The sequence below is a fragment of the Dipodomys merriami genome, unplaced genomic scaffold, assembly GCF_024711535.1.
Source record: "Dipodomys merriami isolate MVZ:Mamm:240054 unplaced genomic scaffold, mDipMer1.0.p SCAF_85, whole genome shotgun sequence".
NCBI lineage: Eukaryota > Metazoa > Chordata > Mammalia > Rodentia > Heteromyidae > Dipodomys > Dipodomys merriami.
The window spans coordinates 4,734,461-4,758,769 of NW_027206457.1; the positions used below are offsets into that span (position 1 = coordinate 4,734,461).

Below are 24,309 nucleotides of genomic sequence, written 5' to 3' on the forward strand. Positions count from 1 at the left end.
CTCATGGAACCAAGTGACCATGAACAGAACCCTTTGAAAATACAACTCCAAATAAGTTTATCCTTTCTTAAGTTATATCTGTTAGTTTGTCAGTCATAAAGAAAGGAACTAACACACACGGTTACATGTTTATTGAGTATTAATAATCATTACACAAATCTACAGGAAAATAAATTTGGTCTTTTTTAACCCTTGATGTTCATTATGTTTAAAAAATATCCACCCTAAAAATCCATCTATTTCTCTTCATAAAAATTATATAATATGTAAGTTCTAATCTTCAATGGTTTGTGATCTTTCAATAATATTTGAATGAGATTATCTCTATAAATGTGATACTTCTTAAAGTGAGGCAACTAATATGTGCACTGAATAAAAACAGTTATATAATTAGTTTAGAGAAGTTTTAGAGTAAAATTATCACTAACTTTGTTAAATCTCATTAGTCCCTTAAATTCAAAAATATTTCAACCAAAAGTTTATTATTATTATTTTTTCCAGTCATGGGGCCTGAACTTTGGGCCTGGGTGCTATTCCTTCCTTCCTTCCTTCCTTCCTTCCTTCCTTCCTTCTACCCTTGCTTTCTTCCATCCATATCTTTTTCTTCACTTTTTCTTCTTTTCCTCCTCTCTTCTTTCCATCCTTCATTCCTTCTTCCTTATTTTAAAAGCTCAACTTGCCAATGGAGAATGTAGTCAATGTGTATTCCTAACTCATCAACCTTGTCAGTTTTATGCAGTGGCTTTATATAACAACACTCTTCTGATTGTATCAATCCTAGGCTGGATAGTTACCAAAAGACAGAAAGGAAAAGGCTTCAACTTCAAAGCTCAGGTCCTAGATATCAGTTTTTCACTCCCAGAATCAAAGAAAAAGTTTCCAGGTTTATAATATCTAAGTGAAAGGAAATGTATAAAATTGTATAAATTTATATAAATGTATAAAATATGAATAAAATGTATATATATGTATGTATATATGTATATAATATGCAGAAAATGTATGCAAATTGTATAAAAATAATAGTAAAATTCTTATATTTACACAGGTTAACTATACCTCTACTAAAATACATTTTGGGAAGGGGGAGATGGTAAGGGGAAACAAAGGAGGAGGCAACAATGCTTGATAAGAAATGTACTCATTATCTTGCTCATGTAATTGTAACCCCTCTGTATGGTATTTTCACAATAAAAAAGAAATTTATACTTTAGTTAAAAAATAAAATAAAATACATTTTATTTGCATAACAAAACATTCTATCTAGCTAGCTAGCTAGGTAGCAGGACAGAGCTAGGCTTACACCTATAATCCTGTCTACTCAGAAGGATCTCTATTCAAAGTCATCCCAGGCAAGAAAATCCAAGACACTCTTATCCTAAATTAACAACAACAACAACAACAACAACAACAACAACAACAAAGCAAGAAGTGGACCTGTCACTCAAGAGGTAAAGCATCAGCCTTGAGCAGAAAAATCATGAAACCCTGACAACCTCTTAGTACCAGCACACAAAAACACAAAAATACAGTTTGTTAGTAAGATGGAAATAATACTCTAGTAAGTAATAATCTTTCCAATTTGGCTTTATTTCATATGTATTTATTCCTCTATTCATTAAAAAAATACAATGTTAATTCCTTGTCAAAAAGCTATCCCTTTTGTAGAAAAAAAACTTGTCCATATGTTTTATAATTAGCACTAAATATATAAAGAGACTTAGAAAATAATAAAGAGCAAACTGAAACAATTTTAATTTTCTTTGTTTAGTGTCTGTCTGCTCTTATATATCATTTGTATAAAGACTAAATAAAAATGTTTGCCTTTAACATGTTTTACCTAATAGAATGTACAAAAGAAACCAAAAAGGATTTGGTAATACACAAAATTATTTGAGCATTTATACATAAAATGCTAGAAACAATGAAGATAGTAAGAGTAACTCACACAGTAAGCAGCTTTTTGTTTTGTTTTGTAGGACAGGTAGATAAAATACTTCATTTAGATTGTTTAATAATCAACTTATCATGCAGGGATTATTATAAACTAATAGTCCACTTCATAAAAATCCTAGTAATACTTGAATTTTTAGTAAGAAATGGGCCAGGAAAATGCATAATAATTTTTTTGTGCTTAACAAATTTGCCATTTTTAATGTATATAAGAATACTCTGATTCAACTACAGTTGTAGAAAAACCTAAAAAAAAACTCTTCAAAGAATTATGAATAAATAGCCCTTTTGAACTTCCAGCTAACCAAGAAAATTGCTAACATGTTCTGATTGGAAAAAAGAGAATTTTCAAAATGACAATTCCTATGGCAAGTAATTTTCTAAAGCAATGTTCAAAGATAACTGCTATATTAAATAAGAAATTGTCTTATAGCACATAAAAGTAATGCAAAATTCTTATAGGCTTATGTTAGAAACCCATCTATTAAGTGGAATGCAGTTTTTTCAATGGCCATAATGGTATACATACCTATATGACTAGCAGAAACCATTCATCATCATTCAGTAAATAGATATGTTAATTTATCTCTAAGTTCTACGAAACTCTCAAAAGAACTTTTAACAGCATGAAATACCAACTAAATTCAAGGAAAAATCATTACCAAAGACATACTTACTTCTAACCACCTGATAACAAAGGAAGATAAAAAATTCTCAATTTTCTCCACTTACCCAGGAGTTGTGCAATGATATAAAGAGCCTGTCCCCAAAGAAACAGTTTTCCATCACGACCACAGTTGCTAGGAAATCGTTTTTGACTACCAGGATTTCTTTTCTCATATTCTACAAAGTCAGCAGGCACATAATAGTACTTTGGTACGACAGGATATCCTACAGAGTTTAAAAATAAGCACATATAAAATATAACACATCAATGTCCACCCAAAAATCCCTTAAAAATCTGCAATGACTAAATAACACAGAAAGAGAACAGATTTGAGAATTTTTTGAAAAACGGGCTTCCTGGTTCCTGTAATAAATAGATTGTCTTTAAAACTTAACAGCTCACTGTTAAACGTTACTCAGCAATGTGTACACATCTTATTTAATATTTCATTTTAACATCTTTAAATGAATCATCAAATATGCAAATATTTAGCAGTTTAAACTAAACTATATTTAGTAGGATTAATCTATTGAAGCTTCAGAAAGGATACTGTATAATCTTAAGTGAATGATTCTAACTCTAAGCCATTCCTTGGAGCAAAAAATTTTTCTAAAAAGTCCTATCTAAATATTAAGCCCATCATCTGCCAGTCAAGATCACTGAAAGAAAAAGCCCTTCTTTCTTTGTGACCAACCCATTAGAAAATATTTCTTTGGAAAAGGAAATTATTATGTAAAGGATAGAATCTATTGAAGACATTTTGCAATATCAACTCAAAGCAAACCTAATTTTCTTAATAAAATCATGCATTTTCCCCCAAAAATTGCTTCCTTCTTTGTGTATTGATTAATTACTTCCAAGCCCCCAAGATACCTAGAACATGGAATTTCTTTGAGGATTAATTTATTCAGAAAAATCACTTTTATTCTTTTACTGTCCCCGTTGGTATTTGTACTGAAACCAATAAATCCACTTTGACTATTTAAAAACATTAAATCCATCCTTAAAGGATGAAATTTAACACAATGGCAGACGTTGAATATACAATGCTAATGATCTTACAGAAGCAACACTGAAGAGAAGGCTAGAAAGTTCACGGCAATGCTATTGCCTTTGGATGACAGCAGAGCCTCTGCAAGTACTGGGTTAGTACTCACCTGACCACATAAGTTTAGATGACCTAGATAAAAATAAGGCATTTTCTAATACTGGCACACTACAGAGCAAATAACAGTTAAAAAAAAAAACCAAACCTCTGCTTACATAATTATCTCAGTATTACTGTAGCCACGACTGTCTAAATCCATCTCTGTTCTTGTCTTTCCTAATGAGCATCTTTTACAAAAGCGCATTTCATTAAAAGAAATTTATAAAGATTTGTCATTCTAATTTCAGTTGAGTTCTTATTCACATTTTTAAATGGATATAAATTCTTATGATTTAAAAAAATTACTGTTATGGTAATATACAGTTACATCAGTCAAGTAATGAGTATATTTCCTTTTGAACAGTGTCACCCCCTCCCTCATTCTCTCCCAGTTTTTCTCCTCCCAACTTCTCTTCCTCCAAAGTTGTATAGTTCATTGTGAACATAGTATCTAGTGGGTTTCACTACTGAATTGATTCACCCTTTATCCACCATTTCTGTGCTTCACCTTTCCCTCCCCAAATCAGATAAACTTATATACATGACAAAGGGTATAGAAATCAAGGGAATTAACCAAAGAAAAAAAGGAGAAAAGAAAAGAAGAAATAAACAACTGAAAGCAGTATAATAAAAAAACTCTTATCCATTTCTTAAAGTTCATTTTGATAAGCATTATTTTATATGATCTTATATACAGAGCTATTGAACCCTTGCGATCCCCTCCTAAGACTGGCCTCCTTTGGTCTCACTGTGTGAATGTTGTGTGTTTTATAAAGGATTCATTCATAGATTTCAAATGACCATTAAGAAAATATTGAAAACCACAACTATACCATCTATGGTCTGATGAAGCACTGGAGTCAAAAGATCCTGATATTCCTTTATTTGTTTGGGATTGCCTCTAAAAACTCCTGAAACACAAGATCCAACAGAAGCTCTATTAATAAAGCCTATAAACCATTTTGTAATTGTATAGTACATAATAAACAAATTGAAGAAAAGTAATGCAAATGTGTATGATATTTTTCCAAAAACTTATTTTGGGAAGTAATGCAATTTTGGCATATAGAATGGAAAATTAAATTTTAATTAAAATTTCTCTATGCTTATGCTTAAGTATTATAGATATCCAATGTCATGATTACAATATTCATAACTTATTAAAAACTTCTTTGTAAGTATGAGTACATTAGTATCATTATAAAAGAAGACAGAGTAGTTTGAAAATTTTTAAATGATTTAAAATTCACTCAGTAAGCAGAAAAGCACGTAGCCATTAAATCACTATCTGCTAGTTGAAATGAGTAATATGTCATTTTTTCTCTTCTTTAAACCATTTACATTCTATAGCATAAACAGCAAGAAAGAGCTTACTTACCATCAATCATCATGTAAAGGAAAAATATAGGAAATTCACATTCGATGTCATCAAATAGCTAAAATAGAAAACATTTAAAATTTTCATTAACAAATTAAAGCAACTTTATTTAGACTTATGTAAAAGATTTATGTACAGTAATAATTTAAAGTTGGGCCTGATTTTATAAGTAATCCATGTTCTTTAAAACACTTCTCAGGACTGTAACTCAAAGGCTTATTCATTAAACATACATTCATTAATTTACAGTGGGACAAAGGGTGAATCAATTCAGCAGTGAAACCCACTAGACACTATGTTCAAAATGAACTATACAACTCTGGAGGAAGGGGAGTTGGGAGGGGGGAAACTGGGAGAGAATGAGGGAGGGGGTGACACAGTTCAATGCCTAATGTCTAACACCAATTAGATGGAGTAAACAGCTACAGTGCAGTCAAATGTGTACGTGTGGGATATCAGGCACACAAGAAAAGATATATCTGCCGGGCGCTGGTGGCTCATGCCTGTAATCCTAGCTACTCAGGAGGCTGAGATCTGAGGATCGCGGTTCAAAGCCAGCACGGGCAGGAGAGACCATGAGACTCCTATCTCCAATAAACCACCAGAAAACCGGAAGTGGCGCTGTAGCTCAAGTGGTAGAGCACTCGCCTTGAGCTGAAGAGCTGAGGGACAGTGCCCAGGCCCAGAGTTCAAGCCCCACGACCGACAAAAAAAAAAAGAAAGAAAAGAAAAGATATATCTGATTCTCCATGATGGTTGGGAAGGGTCTATACAACAAAAGATGCTTCAGCTAAAGGCTGTTAGGTTGCACTGAAGAGAGGAGCTAAGGGAACTCCACACTGAGGAACTAACAGGCTAAACTACACATACATAGAATTGCAAAGTGTAGAAAATAAATTACCAGTAGAGTTCAGTATTTCTAGCATAAATGAAGTAGTAGTAAAAACTGAAGCTCAACAAGCTGGTCCAGGAAAGCCAAATCAATAAAGACCTTGTCAGAGAGAGACTTCAATCAGGAAGTATACAGGAAAACTGGGGAGCAAGCAGGATCAGATTACTTACTATATTCACTTGTCAGACTATGCAGTTAGCAGTACTAAAGAGTCAAAGGACAAGAAATCAGAAAAAAGAGATTATGCCTAATAAAGTAGAATGTTTCAAGTTTAGTAATACAGCTATTTGGGGCCAAATAACTCTGTTGCAGGGGCTGTGCTTTAGAGTACAGGATGTTTAGCAACATCTCCAGCTTCTGCTTTCCTGATGCCAGTAGCACCCAACAAAGTGATAACCCAAAATGTCTCCAGATAGTGTCAAATGACCCCTAGGAAGCAAAACTACCCCAGGCTACACCACTAGGTTAAGCCAAGGACTAATAAAGAGGAAAAAAAAAACCTTAAAGTAGAGACAATTTTTTTTTAAGGATTTTCACGGTGACTAAACTTGCCACCTTCTATGACTAACAAAGGTGGATGAGTGCCACAGAGGAGCTAGACTTACTGAGGTTGGCCAGGGCTATGACCTTTAGTTATTTGTAGACTGTAGGGAACCTAAGTGAAGATGTGTGAACCACAGCTGTATATACTGGGAAGAGTACAGGGAGGGAGTGTGAGTAAGGGATAGAGATCATTATTAGCAGAAGAGTTGTGAGAATATGGGTAGAACCAAAGCAGAAAGGGATGAGGATGGATCACAGGAGAACAACATTTAAGAAGAGGTGAAAGAAAAGGAATATGTAAAACTGACAGAATAAGTAGAGAACTAGGAAAAGAATGGGGTAAAGGCAAAGAAAAATGTTCCAAGAAAGAGAATCCTGAAAACATACCCAAATTTGAAGAAAAATTTAGGTGAAATAAGGTCTGAAAGGCATTTATTATGACTCAGTTGTTAAAAATGAATGAAATCCAAACATCTACTGGACAGTGTTTGAGAGAAGAGCCAGATCACAAGGACACAGGGTGAATGAAAGGTTAGTAGGCCTGTATACTAAGAACAGAATGAGGTTCTCAGAGGGTGACTACAAAGTCTAAGAATAGGAGGTAGACAGAAATAAGATTGAGGAAGGGTTTTGTTTCTTTAATAATGAATACCAATGTATCTATGCTGCGTAGAAGGTAACTGGGGAGCAACATAGAGGGAAAGTAGAAGTAAGAAAGATGAGGAAGAGAAAAAGATATACATTATTTTAGCAGAAAAAACTCTCAGTGAGAATGCCAAGAAAGTAAAAGAGAATGGTTATGTAAATGTAGACTGAACCTAAAAAGGAAACAGTGTGCCTCTTGTGAGACAAGAGAGATGAGGTAGGTACAGATGGAAAGAAAGACTCAATGGAAAAGGCCACACAAAGTCAATCCAGTAGAAAATGAAAAGTAAAAGGCCCTGAACTTAAATACAAATGGGGGAAAACTTTTGGCCCAATCTAGCAGACTACTACTACTAATACTGCGATAAAAATTTTTTAAACTATACACAATAGAAAAAATCCTAATGCTCCTAGGATTTAACTTAATTTCATAGTCATCTGTGAAATTAAATATAATGATAAATAGCTTGTCTAGTTGTTCTGCAAAACTGTGTTAATTGCCAACGATTATAAAGATAAATGTTGCTTGAACATATTCTATTCACAGATACACAGGGACTTCCACATATCGTATAGTTACAAAATTGTCAATTTCCATTAAAGCAATGTACACAGATGATTACTTTTGGGGAGATATAAACCTAGAGGGAGTGATCTGTGTATTTTATCTTTCTTTTTATTTTGGTAATATGGTACATTTGAAATACAAATGATTAAAATTAAATATTTAGCGGACTATTTGTCAAAGAAAAAATTTAAGTGAAATTTAAAAGAGGACAATGGAAAGGGCTACTAGTTTTAAGGAGAATCTATACTTAAAATGAAAACTAGAGCTCAAATACAACTTGCTATTGCATAAGGAACTGAAAATCTGATAGAAAAATTGTCCAACCAAGGACATGGACTACTATGAGCACAAGGATCTCATGGAACCAAGAACTAAAGAGTTACTGAGCATTACTATGTATAAAGTAACATTCTAAGCACTATTAAAAATATATATATATATGTTAAGTCATTCAATTTCCACAAGAACCTCATGGTATGAGCACAATTAGTATTTCAATATGAGTAATACTAAACATAGAGGCTAACTAACTTTCCCAAGGCCACATGGTTAAGAGTGGTAGAGCTAGAACTCAAATTGAAAAAGCCAGACTCCTAAGTCTGTGCCTTTGATTTCTCTCATGTACTATTAATATAGAATTTTAAAAAATTATTTTTCAATTACATTTTCATTATCTTTATATGTACAAAGGAGTTAGCATTCAACACATCAGTTTATAAATATAATGCATCTTGTCTTGATTGATATGACTTTTTTTTTTTTTTTTTTGTCGGTCGTGGGGCTTGAACTCTGGGCTTGGGCGCTATCCCTCAGCTCTTCAGCTCAAGGCGAGCGCTCTACCACTTGAGCTACAGCGCCACTTCCGGTTTTCTGGTGGTTTATTGGAGATAAGAGTCTCAAGGTCTCTCTTACCCGGGCTGGCTTTGAACCGCGATCCTCAGATCTCAGCCTCCTGAGTAGCTAGGATTACAGGCGTGAGCCACCAGCGCCCGGCTATGACTTCTCTTATATGCTATAAATGTGGAATCTTTTTTTTTTGATCGGTTGTGGGCCTTGAACTCTGGGCTTGGGCGCTGTCTCTCAGCTCTTCAGTCAAGGCGAGAGCTCTACAACTTGAGCTACAGCACCACTTCCGGTTTTCTGGTGGTTTATTGGAGATAAGAGTTTCACTGACTTTCCTGCCCAGGCTGGCTTTGAACCGCGATCCTCAGATCTCAACCTCCTGAGTAGCTAATATTACAGGCATGAGCCACCAGTGCCTAGCTAATGTGGAATATTTTTGATACCTTAATTTCAGCTGGTTTGTAGTAGCGTCGGTTGGGATCTTCCAATGATGTTCTATATCCATCTCTCAGGAAACGCTTAAACCCATATTTTCCTTTTAATTTTCTAACCACTTTATCAAGTGTCTGTCTGAAGAGAACTTCATCATCCAGAGCAAATGCAGGATAACTGATGCAAGGAAGCAGGGCAGCATCTGTGTTCTAGAGCCAAGAAGAAAGTGTGCGCAGTTAGATGACTAGCACTGCCCAAGGAAAATCAAGGAGATAAAAAGCCAAAAGGGTTATCCAAAAGACAGTGAACTTGTTCGGGTTCAAGTGACTGCCACATGTTTCTAGCACATGTTTCAGTGAATATGGTTGAGAAGGTAAGATTTTATTGCTATCAAAGCAAATAATCAGAGGTCAACATTGGCTCCAATTAATTCAAGCAGTATGTAACAAAATAATGCCTAATAGTTATCACAACTCAATTTATCAAAGCAATTTGTCTAAAGGTCTAACAACAAGTTGAGTAAGTTAACAGGCATAAAAATTATATTGCAGCCAGATGCCAGTGGCTCATGCCTATAATCCTAGCTACTCAGGAGGCTGAGATCTGAGGACAGCAGTTCAAAGCTATCTTGGGCAGAAAAATCTGTGAGACTCTTACTTCCAATTAACCACCAGAAAACCAAAACTGGCACTGTGGCTCTGGTGGTAGAGTGCTCGCCTTGAACTGAAGAGCTGAGGGACAGCACCCAGGCTCAGAGTTCAAGCTCCATGACTGACAAAAAATAAATAAAAAAATATATATAGCAAAAGTAATTAAAATTTATATTTTAGACGTTTATTGATTTTAAACATTTTTCATAAAACCTACATATCATGTGAACAATACTTAGTATATATTTGCAAGAAATTTGTGGAAAATGTACACAAATATTGACCCTAGGATTATATTTGCATAGTAGAATAAGTTGTTAGCATATAATACTTGTGTATTATTAGTATTTCTTTTACTATAACCTTTATTATTTATGTAAAAATTATTTTAAAATAGTCAAATTGAGGTTGGGGATTTAGCTCAGTGGAAGATCACTTGCCTAGCAAGTGTAAGAAACTGAGTTCCGTCCTCAACTTGGGAAAAAAAAAGCTAGTATAGTCAAATTATTCTTATATTTAAAAAAAATAATAGAACCAGAAATAACCCCTAGAAAAACATACAATCAGGTATAGTAAACACACAAGTTCATCAAGTAAAAGAAAAGTGAATCAAATGAGAGAAAAAACAATAAGGAAGAAAACTATTCAAAAGAAATATATTATAAAATCCTTTCTTCCCTCCCTCCCTTCTTCCCTCCCTCCCTCCCTCCCTTCCTCTCTCCCTTCCTTCCTCCCTTCTTCCCTCTCTCCCTTCTTCCCTCCCTTCCTCCCTCCCTCCCTTCCTTCCTTCCTTCCTTTATACCTTCCTTGGTTTCTTCCATCTATCCCTTTTCCTTTTATTTTTCTTTTTCTCTTTTCTGCTTTCCATCCCTCTCAGCTCTTCTTCCCTCCATCCCTGTTTCCTTCCTTTATTCTTTTTCTTTCTTGATATTGTCTCTCTTGCTCTGCTATATGGGCTGGTCTTGAACTTTTGGGCTCAAGTGATCCTTCCACCTCAGCCACTTAAGTGCTTTAGCAGGCAATACCATTCCTGGCTCAAATATGTTTCCTAATGTTCCATGACCAAAAATCCATATGTGTGTGTGTGTGTGTGTGTGTGTGTGTGTGTGTGTGTGTGTGTGTGTGTGTGTGTGTGTGTGTGTGTGTGTGTGTGTGTGTGTGTGTGTGTGTGTGTGTGTGTGTGTGTGTGTGTGTGTGTGTGTGTGTGTGTGTGTGTGTGTGTATATGAGAAATAATGTCAATTTCTTTTGCCTTACAAGAGAGTCACACGACAAAGCTGGTTTTTCCACACTTCTTAAGACTCCTAAAGTCCAGACAGGTAGAGATAGTTACTAACCCCACCCCTCCACAGGTCAGTTCAGCCATGCTGCTGTTTAATCTTATGATTTTTGTTTTAATAGTTAGAAAGGGGGGGAGTTCATTGTGACATTTTCACATATGTTTACAGTGTGTTTCAGTCAGTCTCACACTATTACTGTCCTTTTTCCTTTCCTAAAATAATTTTAACAGGTTTGTTTTATTTTTATACATGCAACCAATCTACCTTTTCCATATTCATCCTTTTTTATCCTCTTTCTTAGCTCATGCCCTTCCAACTAGATCCCCCACCCTTCCACCACCAACATGTGTTTCTCTTTCCCATACCCACACCTCACCTTATTGCTCAACAGCATTCACTGAGTACTCTCTTTTTGTTTGTAATACTACTTTGAACTCAAGGTCTTGTACTTGGCGCTGCAGGTGCTCTACCACTTGAGTCATAACCCAACTTTTTAACTTTTGTTATATTTGTAATGGGGTCTTATTGTTTGGCCAGGCTGGCCTAGACTAAGTTTTTCCTATCTTCTTAACTATACCTCCCTTATAGATAGGATAACAAACATGAACCAATATGCCCAGCTTTTTATTGGTTGAGATGGGTCTGACTACATTTTTGCATGGAGTGTCCTCAAACAGTGATCCTATTGAGTACCTTTCTAAGTAGCTGCCATTATATATGTGAGTCACCATTTAGCTTATGTCTTATTATCTTTCTGGATTATCTATCTGCTTTATTTTGGTATGGTTTCATATTTGCTGAGCCTGTGCTCTACCACCTGAGGCACATTTCCTATCCTCTTTGTTCTAGTTATTTTTGATGTAGGAGTCTTGTAAACTTTTCTGCCTGGTCAGGTTTGGAATTATAATCCTTCTATTTTCAATTTCCCACACAGTAGGCATGATAGGTGTGAACCATTGTACTTGACTACTAGTTAAGATGCTTATGATGGACTTGAAGCCTGATCATTATGCTTTTAGACTCCTGACTTGCTAGGTTTAAAGGCAGGAGCCACTGGTGCCTGAGTTTCCTTGGGAAATAAGATAGAAGTACATAAAAAATCATAAATAATAGTCCATTAAAGTTTGTTGGAAGGCATCTCACATGAGATCTTGATTCTCTGGGTAACAGTGAGCACAAAGTTTGCCTGTTGCGATTGTGAGCATCAAGATCTACAAATATAACTGACCACGAACAGCCCTGGGAGGAGGAAAAACAAACACATGTCAAGGAATTATAAACTACTTGGTATTCGTACAGTAAGACATTTCACAAAAAATACTAAAATGTATTGCACTTGAGTATGGGATCACTAAAAATATTCAATGATTTTTGTATTTTTAATATTTCTTGAATTTCTTGCAATTAATGTATTTATTATATAATAAATCATTAAAGTGTTATTTTTATACTTTTGCTATTTTCCATAGTTTTCTTATAAATTACAATGTATTGATTTTACAAAATAATGAAGTGCATTTATTACAATGAATATCTACATAGTTTAACATAAATAAAACAAGAAATAATTTGGATTCATAAAATCTCAGTTGTATATTCCTTATAAAGAATGTTGACTATTATTCATCATAGTGAGAGATAAAACAATCCAAAAAGTCATACAGAACTACAAAATGCCCTTAGTAGCCAAACTAAGACTGGAAAAAAGTACAAATACTTAAAGATAATGAAAATATTTTTTAAAGCAATGTGGAAAGTAGTACAATCTCAGATTTCAAACTTTACTACAGAGCTATAGTTTAACAACAACACATAAAAAGCAAAAAAGATGAATACTGCCATAAAAAGAGACTTGAAGACTAATGGAATAGATTGGAAAACCCAATGGAATGGATTGGAAAACACAAAAACAAACATATACCTACATCCATTAGGTATTTGAAAAGTAGGCAAACTTTACTACAGATCTATAGTAAAAATAAATAAAAGCTTAATACTGGCATAAAAAGAGACTTGAAGACCAATGGAATAGATTGGAAGACCTAATAACAAACTTACATACCTACATACCTGGTATTTGAAAGGAAGCTAAAACGTATGGTAGAGAAAATATTCCCTCTTCAACTAATGGTGTTCGAACAACTGGACATCTATATGCAGAAGACTGAAACTAGATCCTGTATATTAATACCAATTGAAAATGGACTGTCAATGTGAGACCTGAAACCTTGGGGCTACCAGAGGAAATGTAGGAGAAACATTAGATCCTATTGGCAAAGGTAGGAATCTTTGAGTAGAGTTCTAGGAGCTCAAGAAATTGGAGAGAATTGACAAATAGGATTGTATCCAGCTAAAAAATTTCTGCACAGCCAAGGATATAGTTTAAAAAGTGCTACAGAATGGGAGAAGTTACCAGTTATACATCTGACAAGTGCTTAATATGAAGACTATACAAAGAATTCAAGAAACTAAACCCCCAAGATTAATAACCCATTAATGAATGGGAAAAGGAGACTTTCAGAAGTAGAAATAACCACTAAACATGAAAAAATGTTCACCATCTCTGCCTATAAAGGAAATGTAAATCAAGACATTAAGGCCAGGTGCTATTGTCTTGTGCCTGTAATCCTAGCTACTAGCTTCAAAGCCAGCCCAAGTAGGAAAGTCTATGTGACCCTACTCTCCAATTAACCACCAGAAAGGTGCATGTGGGGTTGTGGCTCAAGTGTTAGATCTCTAGCTGTGAGCAATTAAAGCACAAGGATAGCACCCGGCCCCTAAGAACAAGCCACAGAACCTGCACACACAGATCAGAAGGAATCCTATTACACAGTTGGGAGGAATGTAAACTAGTATAACCACTTTAGAAGGCAGTTTGGAGATTCCTCAAATAATTAAACACAGAACTACCCCATGATCCAGCAACATCACTCTCTAAACATCTATCCAGAATATTACAAGTCAAGATACAGTAAAGATACCTGTATAAAATCATTTAAATAGGGATACAGGTAAATCCATTGCAACAATGAGATGTACAAGTTGTTATGTGGAAAAACAAACTTTACAACTTTGGTGGTGGGGAGGGGGAGGATGGGAAGAGATGGGAAGGGGAAACAAAGGAGGAAGCTACAATGTTTGATGATAAATGTACTCAGTATCTTGTCCATGTAATTGTAACCCCTCTGTACAGTATTTTCACAATAAAAAAAAAGATACCTGTATATCCACGTTCATTGCTGAACTATTCATTCACCATACCCAAGTTATTGAAACAGCCCAGATACCCTATAACAATGAATGGATCAAGAAAATACGACACACAGACACACAGACACACAGACACACACACACACACACACACACACACACACACACACACACACACACCATATAATTTTACTCATCAATCAGAAAGAGAAAGAGTAATAGGATGTCACTTGCAGAGAAATGGATGGATCTGGAAAAAATTATATTATGTGAAATCAGACTTAGAAAGAAACTGTGCATGTATTCTTTTATATGTAGAAGTTAGATCTAAATTATAATTATATATTTATCTTAAATATAAATATATACAGGGTCATATGCATGCATACATAAATAAATTGATTTAAATATAGTATTCTCTGGGCAGATTTCCAATGCTATAACTCCAACTTTAACAAAATGATTACCAAGGATCTGAAACATGTTTTGTTGGGGGGAAGATGGTAAGGGAGGGGAAAACAAACAGAGAATAGGATAAGTGAATACAGTCCTTATATTAAATCTGCATATATAAAAATAATTTGTTACACTGAAACTCATTTGTACAACCACTTAATAATAATTTTTAAAAAAGAACGCTAAGCTGGGTATCTATGATTCACTTGGGTAATTTTACCTACTCAGGTGGCTGAGATTTGAGGATCATGGTTCAAATCCCAGTCAGGAAAATCTGTAAGAATTCTAAGTCCAATAAAATACTCAGAAAAAACCAGAAGTGGCTCTGTGGCTAAATGGTAGAGCATTATCCTTTGGGCACCAAGAGGTTCAGAGATAGTGCCCAGGCCCTGAGTTCAAGCCCTAGAACCAGCAAAAAAAAATTTTTTTAAAGAAAGAATGCTGACTATATGATCAAAGTAAAAATATAGACACAGTATAGAATTATGGATATGAAAGTATTTGATTACAATATAAAGATCAGGTAATCACAAATAACAATAATCCAAATAAGCCAGCTATTACTCACTGTGTCAGGCACAATGTCTCACATAGCTCGGCTCTTTACATGTTACAGATAGATACTACTATGTTACACAACTGCCTACACAAAAATAAAATAACATTATATTTAATTTAAATTTAAAAAACTTTTTTTCTTTTTGTCAGTCCTGTGGCTTGAACTCTGGGATTGGGCACTGTCCCTGGGCTCCTTTTGCTCAAGGCTAGTGCTCTATCACTTAAGCTATAGTGCCACTTCTAGCTGAGTTTATTGGAGACAGGAGTCTCACAGAGTTTCCTGCCCAGGATGGCTTTGATTCTCAGATCTCAATCTCCTGAGTAGCTAGGATTATAGGTGTAAGCCACTGGTGTCCAGCTTAAATATATAATACATACACACACACACACACACACACACACACACACACACACACACACACACACACACACACATTTCAAGTAAGAAGAGAAGATTTGAATAAGATCAGTGTAATAGGAAATGTCAATTTGGTCATTAGTGCATTCCATACTAAACAGTTCTAAGTAACCTGATTTTCCTTTACTGGTAGGATAAAGATTTAAAAACACATAGAATAAAATGGAACTACAAATATTACTTTCATTATGAGAGATTTCAAAAATATATGGGAAAAAGCAACAATCATAGATATATATATATATATATATGTATGTATACACACACACACACACACACACACATCAATGTTTTATCAACACTTTCTAAATTTCATCCCAATTCTCACAAAACTAAAAGATGTACTAATCCTAAAGCCAAAATACCTTGAATTAATCTCCTAGGCTCAAATTTTAAATGTAAATGCACTAGATTCTAGATCCAAATGTAAGGGTAACTAGATACATATTCTACTGCTAATCCATGTTTGTGCACATGCATTAGCTTGTAAAACAGAATGATTCTTCACTCTGAAAATATTTTTAGATATTGTTGTTAGAAAAACAAGGAAAACAAATGTGTATGTAAGGAGCATGTGATACATAAAATAATAGGAGCTATAATTCTCCTTAGGCCAATAATTAATGAAGTTAATTACATAACATGTTGCCTGGAATTAAACATTTTAAGATATAATCTGAACATGGAAATTTGTAAGTGAAGTACAATAACAAATTTGGAAATTTTCTTGATTTTTGACAATGTAGAGTCAATTTACATTTTGTATTACAAATGTCTTATTTATCTAAATTTTTTTTCCCGTCTCAATTTTTTTCTGCCAGACTCTAAGAAATATCCAAAGGAAAAAATTATCTCATATGTTACCATATTTTAACACAGAGTTAGTAAATTCCATTCTCACCATGCTACAGACATTACAGCTTAGTTCCAGGATGGTAAAATCACACAAGCTCATGGGTGTTATTTCCCATTCAGAAGACAATCCTTAAAGATGTCAACAAGGAAAGCCCACACATGGAATTAATTATCACTTACTTTAAATCATCAGACACATTAATTTTAGGCCTGTAAATATTTAAAAGGAATCTAGATGTCTGCATTGCATTGAATACTTCACATAACACGAGCAATCACTTCAGCTTATTTTGTTAGTATTTGACTTCTCTAATGAAAGGCAAGTATATAAAAAGTTTTATATGTATATCTCACTTCAGAATAATTAACTTTGGATATTTGAATTTCAACATCCATTTTCTAAAACCATCACAATTGTCATACTATCCTAACTCTACCTAAAGAGCCTATTTTACAACTAAATTTTATCCTCCTCCAGTTACTCTAATTGTTTTGATTCCAGTAAACGCAATAGATGTTTCTACTTGATTACTGTCATAGGGACATGCATTTCAATACAGAAAAGCTATATACTGAAACATCTACCTCTCTTCTCAATCCTCCTGAATAACCATTTCTGAGATGACCCCAAGGCCAAGGTTACGAACTGTGATTCTAAAATACCACTAATATCAGTAATTGCAGGTAAAAGTGAACTCATTTGAAGAATTGTCTTAGTCTCTTCTCCTCTATAATCACTTCTCTTAGCCTCAGCTCAGAAATGAGCTTGGGTACAGACATCAGAGTAGACCCAGAGATATGCTTTGCTCATCTACAATAAAAAATAAAAAAATGTGAAACTGTAGATCTACTCTAACATGGTTTCTACTCATTTTTGAAACAAATCTAGACCACAAAACCACGATTAAGAGTTTTTCTTCCCTAATTCACTATTGGCCTTCCCCTAGTGGCCTAATATTAGCACCAGAGAAGTGTACTCATCCAGAAAGGTTATTTATTGATAAAAAGAGGAAGTGAACCTACTCTAACATGGTTTCTATTCATTTTTGAAGCAAATCCAGACCACAAAACCATGACTAAGAGTTTTTCTTCCCTAATTCACTACTGGGCTTTCCCTAGTGGCCTAATATTAGCAATAGAGAAAGCATCCAGAAAGGTTATTTATTGATACAAAGAGGAAGTGAATATAATCAAAATACATTATACACATGGATGGAAAAATCACAATGAAATTGCTCATATTGCACAAATTACATATTCTAAAAAAATGCATCTGAAATCTGAGATTTCAAGTGGGCTAAAGACTTAAAGAGAAACTTCTCTGAAGAGGAAAGAAGGATGACCAATAGACACATGAAGAAATGCTCAACCTCCCTAGCCATAAAAGAAATGCAAATCAAAACAACATTGAGATAACACCTCACCCCAGTTAGAATGGCTATAATCAAGAACTCTAATAACAACAGATGCTGGAGGGTATGTGGACAGAAGGGAAATATACTGCATTGTTGGTGGGAGTGTAAACTTGTTCAACCACTTTGGAAAGTAGTATGGAGGTTCCTCAAAAGACTCCACAGAGAGCTCCCCTATGACCCAGCAATCCCACTTTTGGGCATTTATCCAAATAAAAGACCACACTAAAGCTACCAGCACGACTATGTTTATTGCAGAATTATTTACTATAGCTAAGATATGGAACCAACCCAGATGCCCCTCAGTAGATGAATGGATCAAGAAAATGTGGTATCTATACACAATGGAATTCTATGCCTCCATCAGAAAGAATGACATTGTCCCATTTGTTAGGAAATGGAAAGACTTGGAAAAAGTAAGCCAGGCCCAAAGCAACATAGGTCCCATGGTTTCCCTTATATATAGTATATGTCTAAGTCAAGCAGAAAAGGTCAGATAAGTTGATATTAGGGAAATGAACCCTAAGATATGTATTCAAATGTTTTTTTTTTTCTTTCATGCGATTGTTTCTAACACATTTTTTTTTTTTTTTTTTTTTTTGTCGGTCATGGGGCTTGAACTCTGGGCCTGGGCGTTGTCCCTTAGCTCTTCAGCTCAAGGCGAGAGCTCTACCACTTGAGCTACAGCGCCACTTCCAGTTTTCTGGTGGTTTTATTGAAGATAGGAGTCTCACGGTCTCTCCTGCCCGGGCTGGCTTTGAACCGCGATCCTCAGATCTCAGCCTTCTGAGTAGCTAGGATTACAGGCGTGAGCCACCAGCGCCCGGCTTGTTTCTAACACATTTATAAGATGATTTCTTTGTTGCTTTGTACGTCGCTCCCCCACAGTATAACCCCGGCTTTCACTGTATTTGCTGTCGGTATAATTTGCGGAGGGGAAGGGGAAAAACAAATCGTTTAAATAGGGATATAGGTGGACCCATTGCAACAATGAGATTTACAAGTCGTTATGTCGAAAAAGAACTTTACAACTTTCCTGCAGGGGGTGGGGTGGGGGGTGGGGAGGGGCAGGGAGGATTGGGGGGGGGGGAAGTGGGGGAGGATGGGAACCAGAAGGAGAAACAAAGGAGGAGGCTACAATGCTTGATAAGAAATGTACTCATTATCTTGTCCATGTAATTGTAACCCCTCTGTACAGTATTTTCACAATAAAAAAAATCATATATAAAAAAATAAAATCTGAGATTTCCCATATTAATTAATCTGGGCTTCCAGACTCAGAGTAGCTTTAATTTAATTCTTAGTTCTGCCTTTTGGTGTACAGCTTGAGAATAGATACCTCAACTCTGTGAAAATTTACTTTGAGAGAAACCTTTCCACATTTAAAGATATATTTCTTTGGGTTTCAGTTGAATAAGTTCTTCTGACTTTTAATTTAAAAAACACAGCTCTTTTAAGTACATGAAATGATGTAACATGACTTGACACTCAAAGCATCACATGCACACTTAAATGTGCTAATGCTTAGCAGGCACATCATTGCTTTAACTGTTGTAGTCATGTAGATATTAACATTTTCAAAGTCAGTTTTCTGTAATAATCATCAAAAGAAAAGATGAAAGAGATTTTGTAAATCTGGAACACTAACACTAACATGCAAAAAATGAGATATAGAGGTTCTATGTGCAACATGTACTATTTGTGTTGTTAAAGAAATAAGTCATTATTTGTCTATATTTCTATCTAAATAGTGAAGAGGTAGTCCTTTTAGAAAACATTTAGTAAACAGTTGTGTTGGAAGTATATATGACTGAAAGGAAAACAAACTGTTTGGTGCAGTTGTTTTTATCTGGGATATATTTTAGAATTCACAGGCATTTTTGAAAAATCTCAATCCCTAACTTATTTTACTACCAACTAAAATAGAACTGGAAAGGAAACCAGGCATCAGTTTTTTAAAATCCTTAGATGACTCCATTGTGTAGTCAAGACTGAGAAACTGGCTGAGCAACAATACTGGCAGTACACTTCTAACTTAGAGTCAGAATGTCAAGTAGAGCAACTCAGTTGTTTTAGAATTTTCTGGGGGAAATTGAAGCTTTGAAAGACAGCAAGTAAGGAAAGGAATCTCTCTCTCTCTGTGTGTGTGTGTGTGTGTGTGTGTGTGTGTGTGTGTGTGTGTGTGTGTGTGTGTGTGTGTGTGTGTGTGTGTGTGTGTGTGTGTGTGTGTGTGTGTGTGTGTGTGTGTGTGTGTGTTGAGATATATAGGTGGAAAATTGCCTACACTGAGACTCAGGTATATAAAAAAGAGCATTAATAAAAGAGTTTACAGTCAATCTAAGACCACTCAACTCCATTCAGTTCACTATTTGGTTGAAAACAGCCTAGTAAGATCTGTATCATTACAGACAAGCTTCCATACTCTTTGATTTAAAAAATATATTAGTATGTATTAACTGTACAAAGGATTTCATTTTCATTTTGATATTTCCATATATGAGTATAATGTACTTTGATCTCTAATTTACTCTATTATGTTTCTTTTATCTTTCATTCCTCCCCTTTAAAATACATTTTAATGAAGTTCACTATTCTATTTTCACACATCATACAAAATACTTTTATATTATCTAACCCATCATTTTCTTCTCTCACCCTCCCTTTTGCTACTTGCCTTCTTCCTAAACAGTGCCTCTTATACATTCATATCTTCATTTTTTTTAGGGTCTAGATTCTGCATAAGAAACCGTGATATATATTTTTTGATTTGGGCTTGTTTCACTTAATATAATGATCTCTAGCTCTCCATCTATTTTCCTGAAAATGGGAACATTTTTACTATATAGATGAGTAACATACTGCTGAATGTGTATGTGTGCATTCATAAGTGTATATGAATGGTTCTAAGGGGTTTCATTGTAATCCATTTGTCAATTTTACTTTTATTTCCTAAGCATTGGCATCTTATTCAAAAAACGACTACTTAAGCTTATGCTTTCATGATTTTCCGTTTTCCTGCAGTCATTTCAAAGTTTCCAGTAGTACATTTAGGTTCATTCTGAACTGACTTTTGTGCAGACTAAGACCAGGATCTAGTTTCAATCTTTTCCATGTAGTTATCTGGTTTACCCAGCAGTACTTTCGGAAGACACTGTTTTTTCCCCGTATTTTTGGCATACTGTTGAAAATCAAATCACTGTAGCTGTGTTGGCTTATTTCTGGGTCTTCTAGTCCCCTGTACTACATGTTTGTTTTTATGTCATTATTACTGTTTTTGTTACCATGGCTCTGTAATAAAATTTAAAAAATTTTAAAACTTTTTGCTCTTTGGCTCAAGATTGCTTTGGTTATTCAGGTCTTTTATTTTTCCACAGAAAATTCAGCATTGATTTTTCTATTTCTGCAAAGAATTACGGTATAATTTTTATGTTTATTACATTAAATCTGTAGATTAATTTGGTAGTACAGTCTTTTTCACTATATTAATTCTATCAATCCATAAACATAGGCTATCTTTCAATCTTCTGGTATATTTTTAAAAATGTAATTCGATGTTTCATAGTTTTCATAGTAGGTATCTTTCACATCCCTATTTAAATTAATCCTTAGTATTCTGTTGTGGCTATTGTGAATGGGATTTTTTTTTTTACTTCATTTGTTTCTTAGCTGGATTGTTATTAGTATATAGAAATGCTACTGCATTTTATATGTAGACTTCATATCCTGCTTCTTTGCCAGAAATATTTATCAGATTATACTCCTCGGATTTTCTGTGACTCATTTCAGTCTCTCTCAATTCTTCATTTATTGAGGAATGCACACACACACACACACTCTCTCTCTTTCTCTCTCTCTCTCTCTCTCTCTCTCTCTCTCTCTCTCTCCCCTCTCTCTCTCCAGGCTAAGCCACGAGCTCCTGGGTAGGATTTATATTTTTCATAGTACCTTGTTAACCAACAAGCTCTTCTTTGAATGAAAACCTCCTACTATCATTATGTCTACTTTTTCTAAATGAAGAATCTATATTTAGGTAGGTTATACAAATCCTAATATGCTATTCTGGTTTTTTTTTTTTTTTGGTCCTGGGGTCTGAACTCTAGGCCTGGGCGCTGTCCCTTATCTCTTCAGCTCAAGGCTAGTGCTCTACCACTTTATCCACAGCACCACTTTTGACTTTTTCTGCTTATGTGGTTCTGAGGAATCGAACCCAGGGCCTCATGCATGCAAAGCAAGCACTCTACCACTGAGCCTTAAATGTCATTCTGTCAGTCATTTAGTATGGGAAGTAGTGAGAGTAATCTTTTGAGCACACAGAAGTTTACATATTCTCTTTCCAATAATATCTAGAGCCCATTCTCTAGAATGTTAAGGTAAGAAGCCAAGTTGGCAAGTAAAGAAAGAGAAAGAGAAGCAGTTGTGATATTATACTATAAGTTGAAACTTTCTTAAATTCCAAGATTCTAGATATATAGTAGCCTAATTCACCATAAAAACCAAATCAATGTTTTACAAATCTTTATAACTTCCTAAAATGCATTTTCACTGACCTAGCATTTCAACAGCTTAGGGATAATTATAATACAAAATGGAATCCTGGCATTTCTTTGTCATTTCAGGAATGTATCAAAATTGCTAAGAAGATTATCTTACATCTTTTTTTTGGGGGGGGGCAGCGGGGCGGGGTAGAATGAGGGGCAGTATTAGGATTTGATTGAACTTAGGGGCTCACCCACTATGAGGCCAAAAGGGAAAACTGTGGCACTATTGGTGTGAGTGTAAACTTGTTCTACCACTCTAGAAAGCAATATGGAGGTTCCTCAAGGGACGATTAAACAGAACTGCCTTAGACCCAGCAATCCCATTTCTGGGCACTTACCCAAATGACCACAAACAAGGCCACACTAAAGCTACCAGCATAACTATGTTTATTGCAGCATTATTTTCCATAGCAAAGATATGGAACCAACCCAGATGCCCCTCAGTAGATGAATGGATCAAAAAATGTGGTATACATATACAATGGAATTCTATGCTTCCATCAGAAAGAATGACATTGCCACATTCCTAAGGAAATGGAAAGACTTGGAAAAAATCATATTAAGTGAAGTAAGCCAGACCCAAAGAAACATAGGCTCCATGGTTTCCCTAATTTGTTATCATCAGTATATGTCTAGGACAGTCTTAGCATATGAGCAGCATACCCCAATAGCTATGTACATATGACTATATAAGATGATGCTAAGTGAAATGAACTCCAAGACATGGAAAATAAGAGGTTTTTCTTTGTTGTTTTTAATGTATTACGTGATTTTCTTTATTCTTTTGTCTTTTTTTTCTTATGGTTTATCCCCTGTTGTTACTGTATTTCATTCTGGTGCCCTGGGTATTGTATATATATTTATGTGAATTGGGGAAGAGAAGGGGAACAACAAAACGGTGAAACAAAGGACAAAGGATGAACGAATGCAACAATGATTCTCACAAGATAATATGTTAGAAATGATCTGTACAACTTGCCAGGAGCTTGGGGGCTGGGTAAGAGGGAAAAATGAGGAAGGGAGTAACAAGTTTGACAAGAAATGTACTCACTACCTTACATATGTAACTGAAACCCCTCTGTACATCATCTTAACAATAAAATTAAATTTAAAAAGAAGAACTAAATAGAGTACATCTAATAAGAAAAAAATAAATCTAGGCAGTTAAAGGTCAAAACTATCTGGCTACATATATCTGGCTACAAATTCCCTTTTGCATGAGATAAACATTGATATACATTAAGCTGAAACCAACATGAGAATGGACATGGAAAACACATGATATGTAATGTGAAAAATATTCCCATCTAAATCTAAAGAAAATATTTGAGGAAAATTATTCAACAAATCAGGATTATTAACAAAGTTTTGGGTTTTAATTAAGCAATGATTTACAATGAGAAAGCAAAAATTTAACTGGCAAACAATTTTTGAAGTAAAAGTTGTTTAAGTGTAAGCTCCTATACAAATTACAAGCAGTTAGTTATTTATTATAAGAAAATGAATACCCAAATTATTTAAGCATGGAATTACAATAATCAAAGATTTCTTTTTACCTGGTTGCCAAAAAGGTTAAATCCATTAATTGCTTCTAGAGCTGCTTTTGCTAAACCAACAGAGCTAAAAGAGAAAAGGAAATACTTATTACATTGAAGTTGGTTACAAAATAAGAACCATTATCTAAAGAATATTCACAAGCAAGTGAATTTATTAGCACAATAGCTTCCATAGGAGAACAATATGTAAGAGATGCCATTTTGACATTTCACTCTTTCAATTTTCACTTTTTATAATCAGTGATCATCTGGGACAAATATTTCTAGGTTCACCTTGATCTAAACTCTGGTCATGCTATTGATGATAGT

General features: G+C 34.8%; 1 protein-coding gene across 5 annotated transcripts in view; it reads right to left on the reverse strand.

The window, feature by feature from the left end:
• Phkb (phosphorylase kinase regulatory subunit beta) overlaps nucleotides 1-24,309 on the reverse strand; it is a 203,936-nt gene that overhangs the window by 101,813 nt on the left and 77,814 nt on the right. For all 5 annotated transcript variants that reach the window (XM_070011934.1, XM_070011937.1, XM_070011933.1 and 2 more), the window contains 6 exons: nucleotides 24,001-24,064; nucleotides 12,141-12,236; nucleotides 9,080-9,277; nucleotides 5,146-5,203; nucleotides 4,601-4,678; nucleotides 2,686-2,844 (listed from right to left, as the gene is read on the reverse strand). In XM_070011934.1, coding sequence (XP_069868035.1) covers nucleotides 2,686-2,844; nucleotides 4,601-4,678; nucleotides 5,146-5,203; nucleotides 9,080-9,277; nucleotides 12,141-12,236; nucleotides 24,001-24,064 — 653 coding nt within the window. The remainder of the gene's footprint in view (nucleotides 1-2,685; nucleotides 2,845-4,600; nucleotides 4,679-5,145; nucleotides 5,204-9,079; nucleotides 9,278-12,140; nucleotides 12,237-24,000; nucleotides 24,065-24,309) is intronic.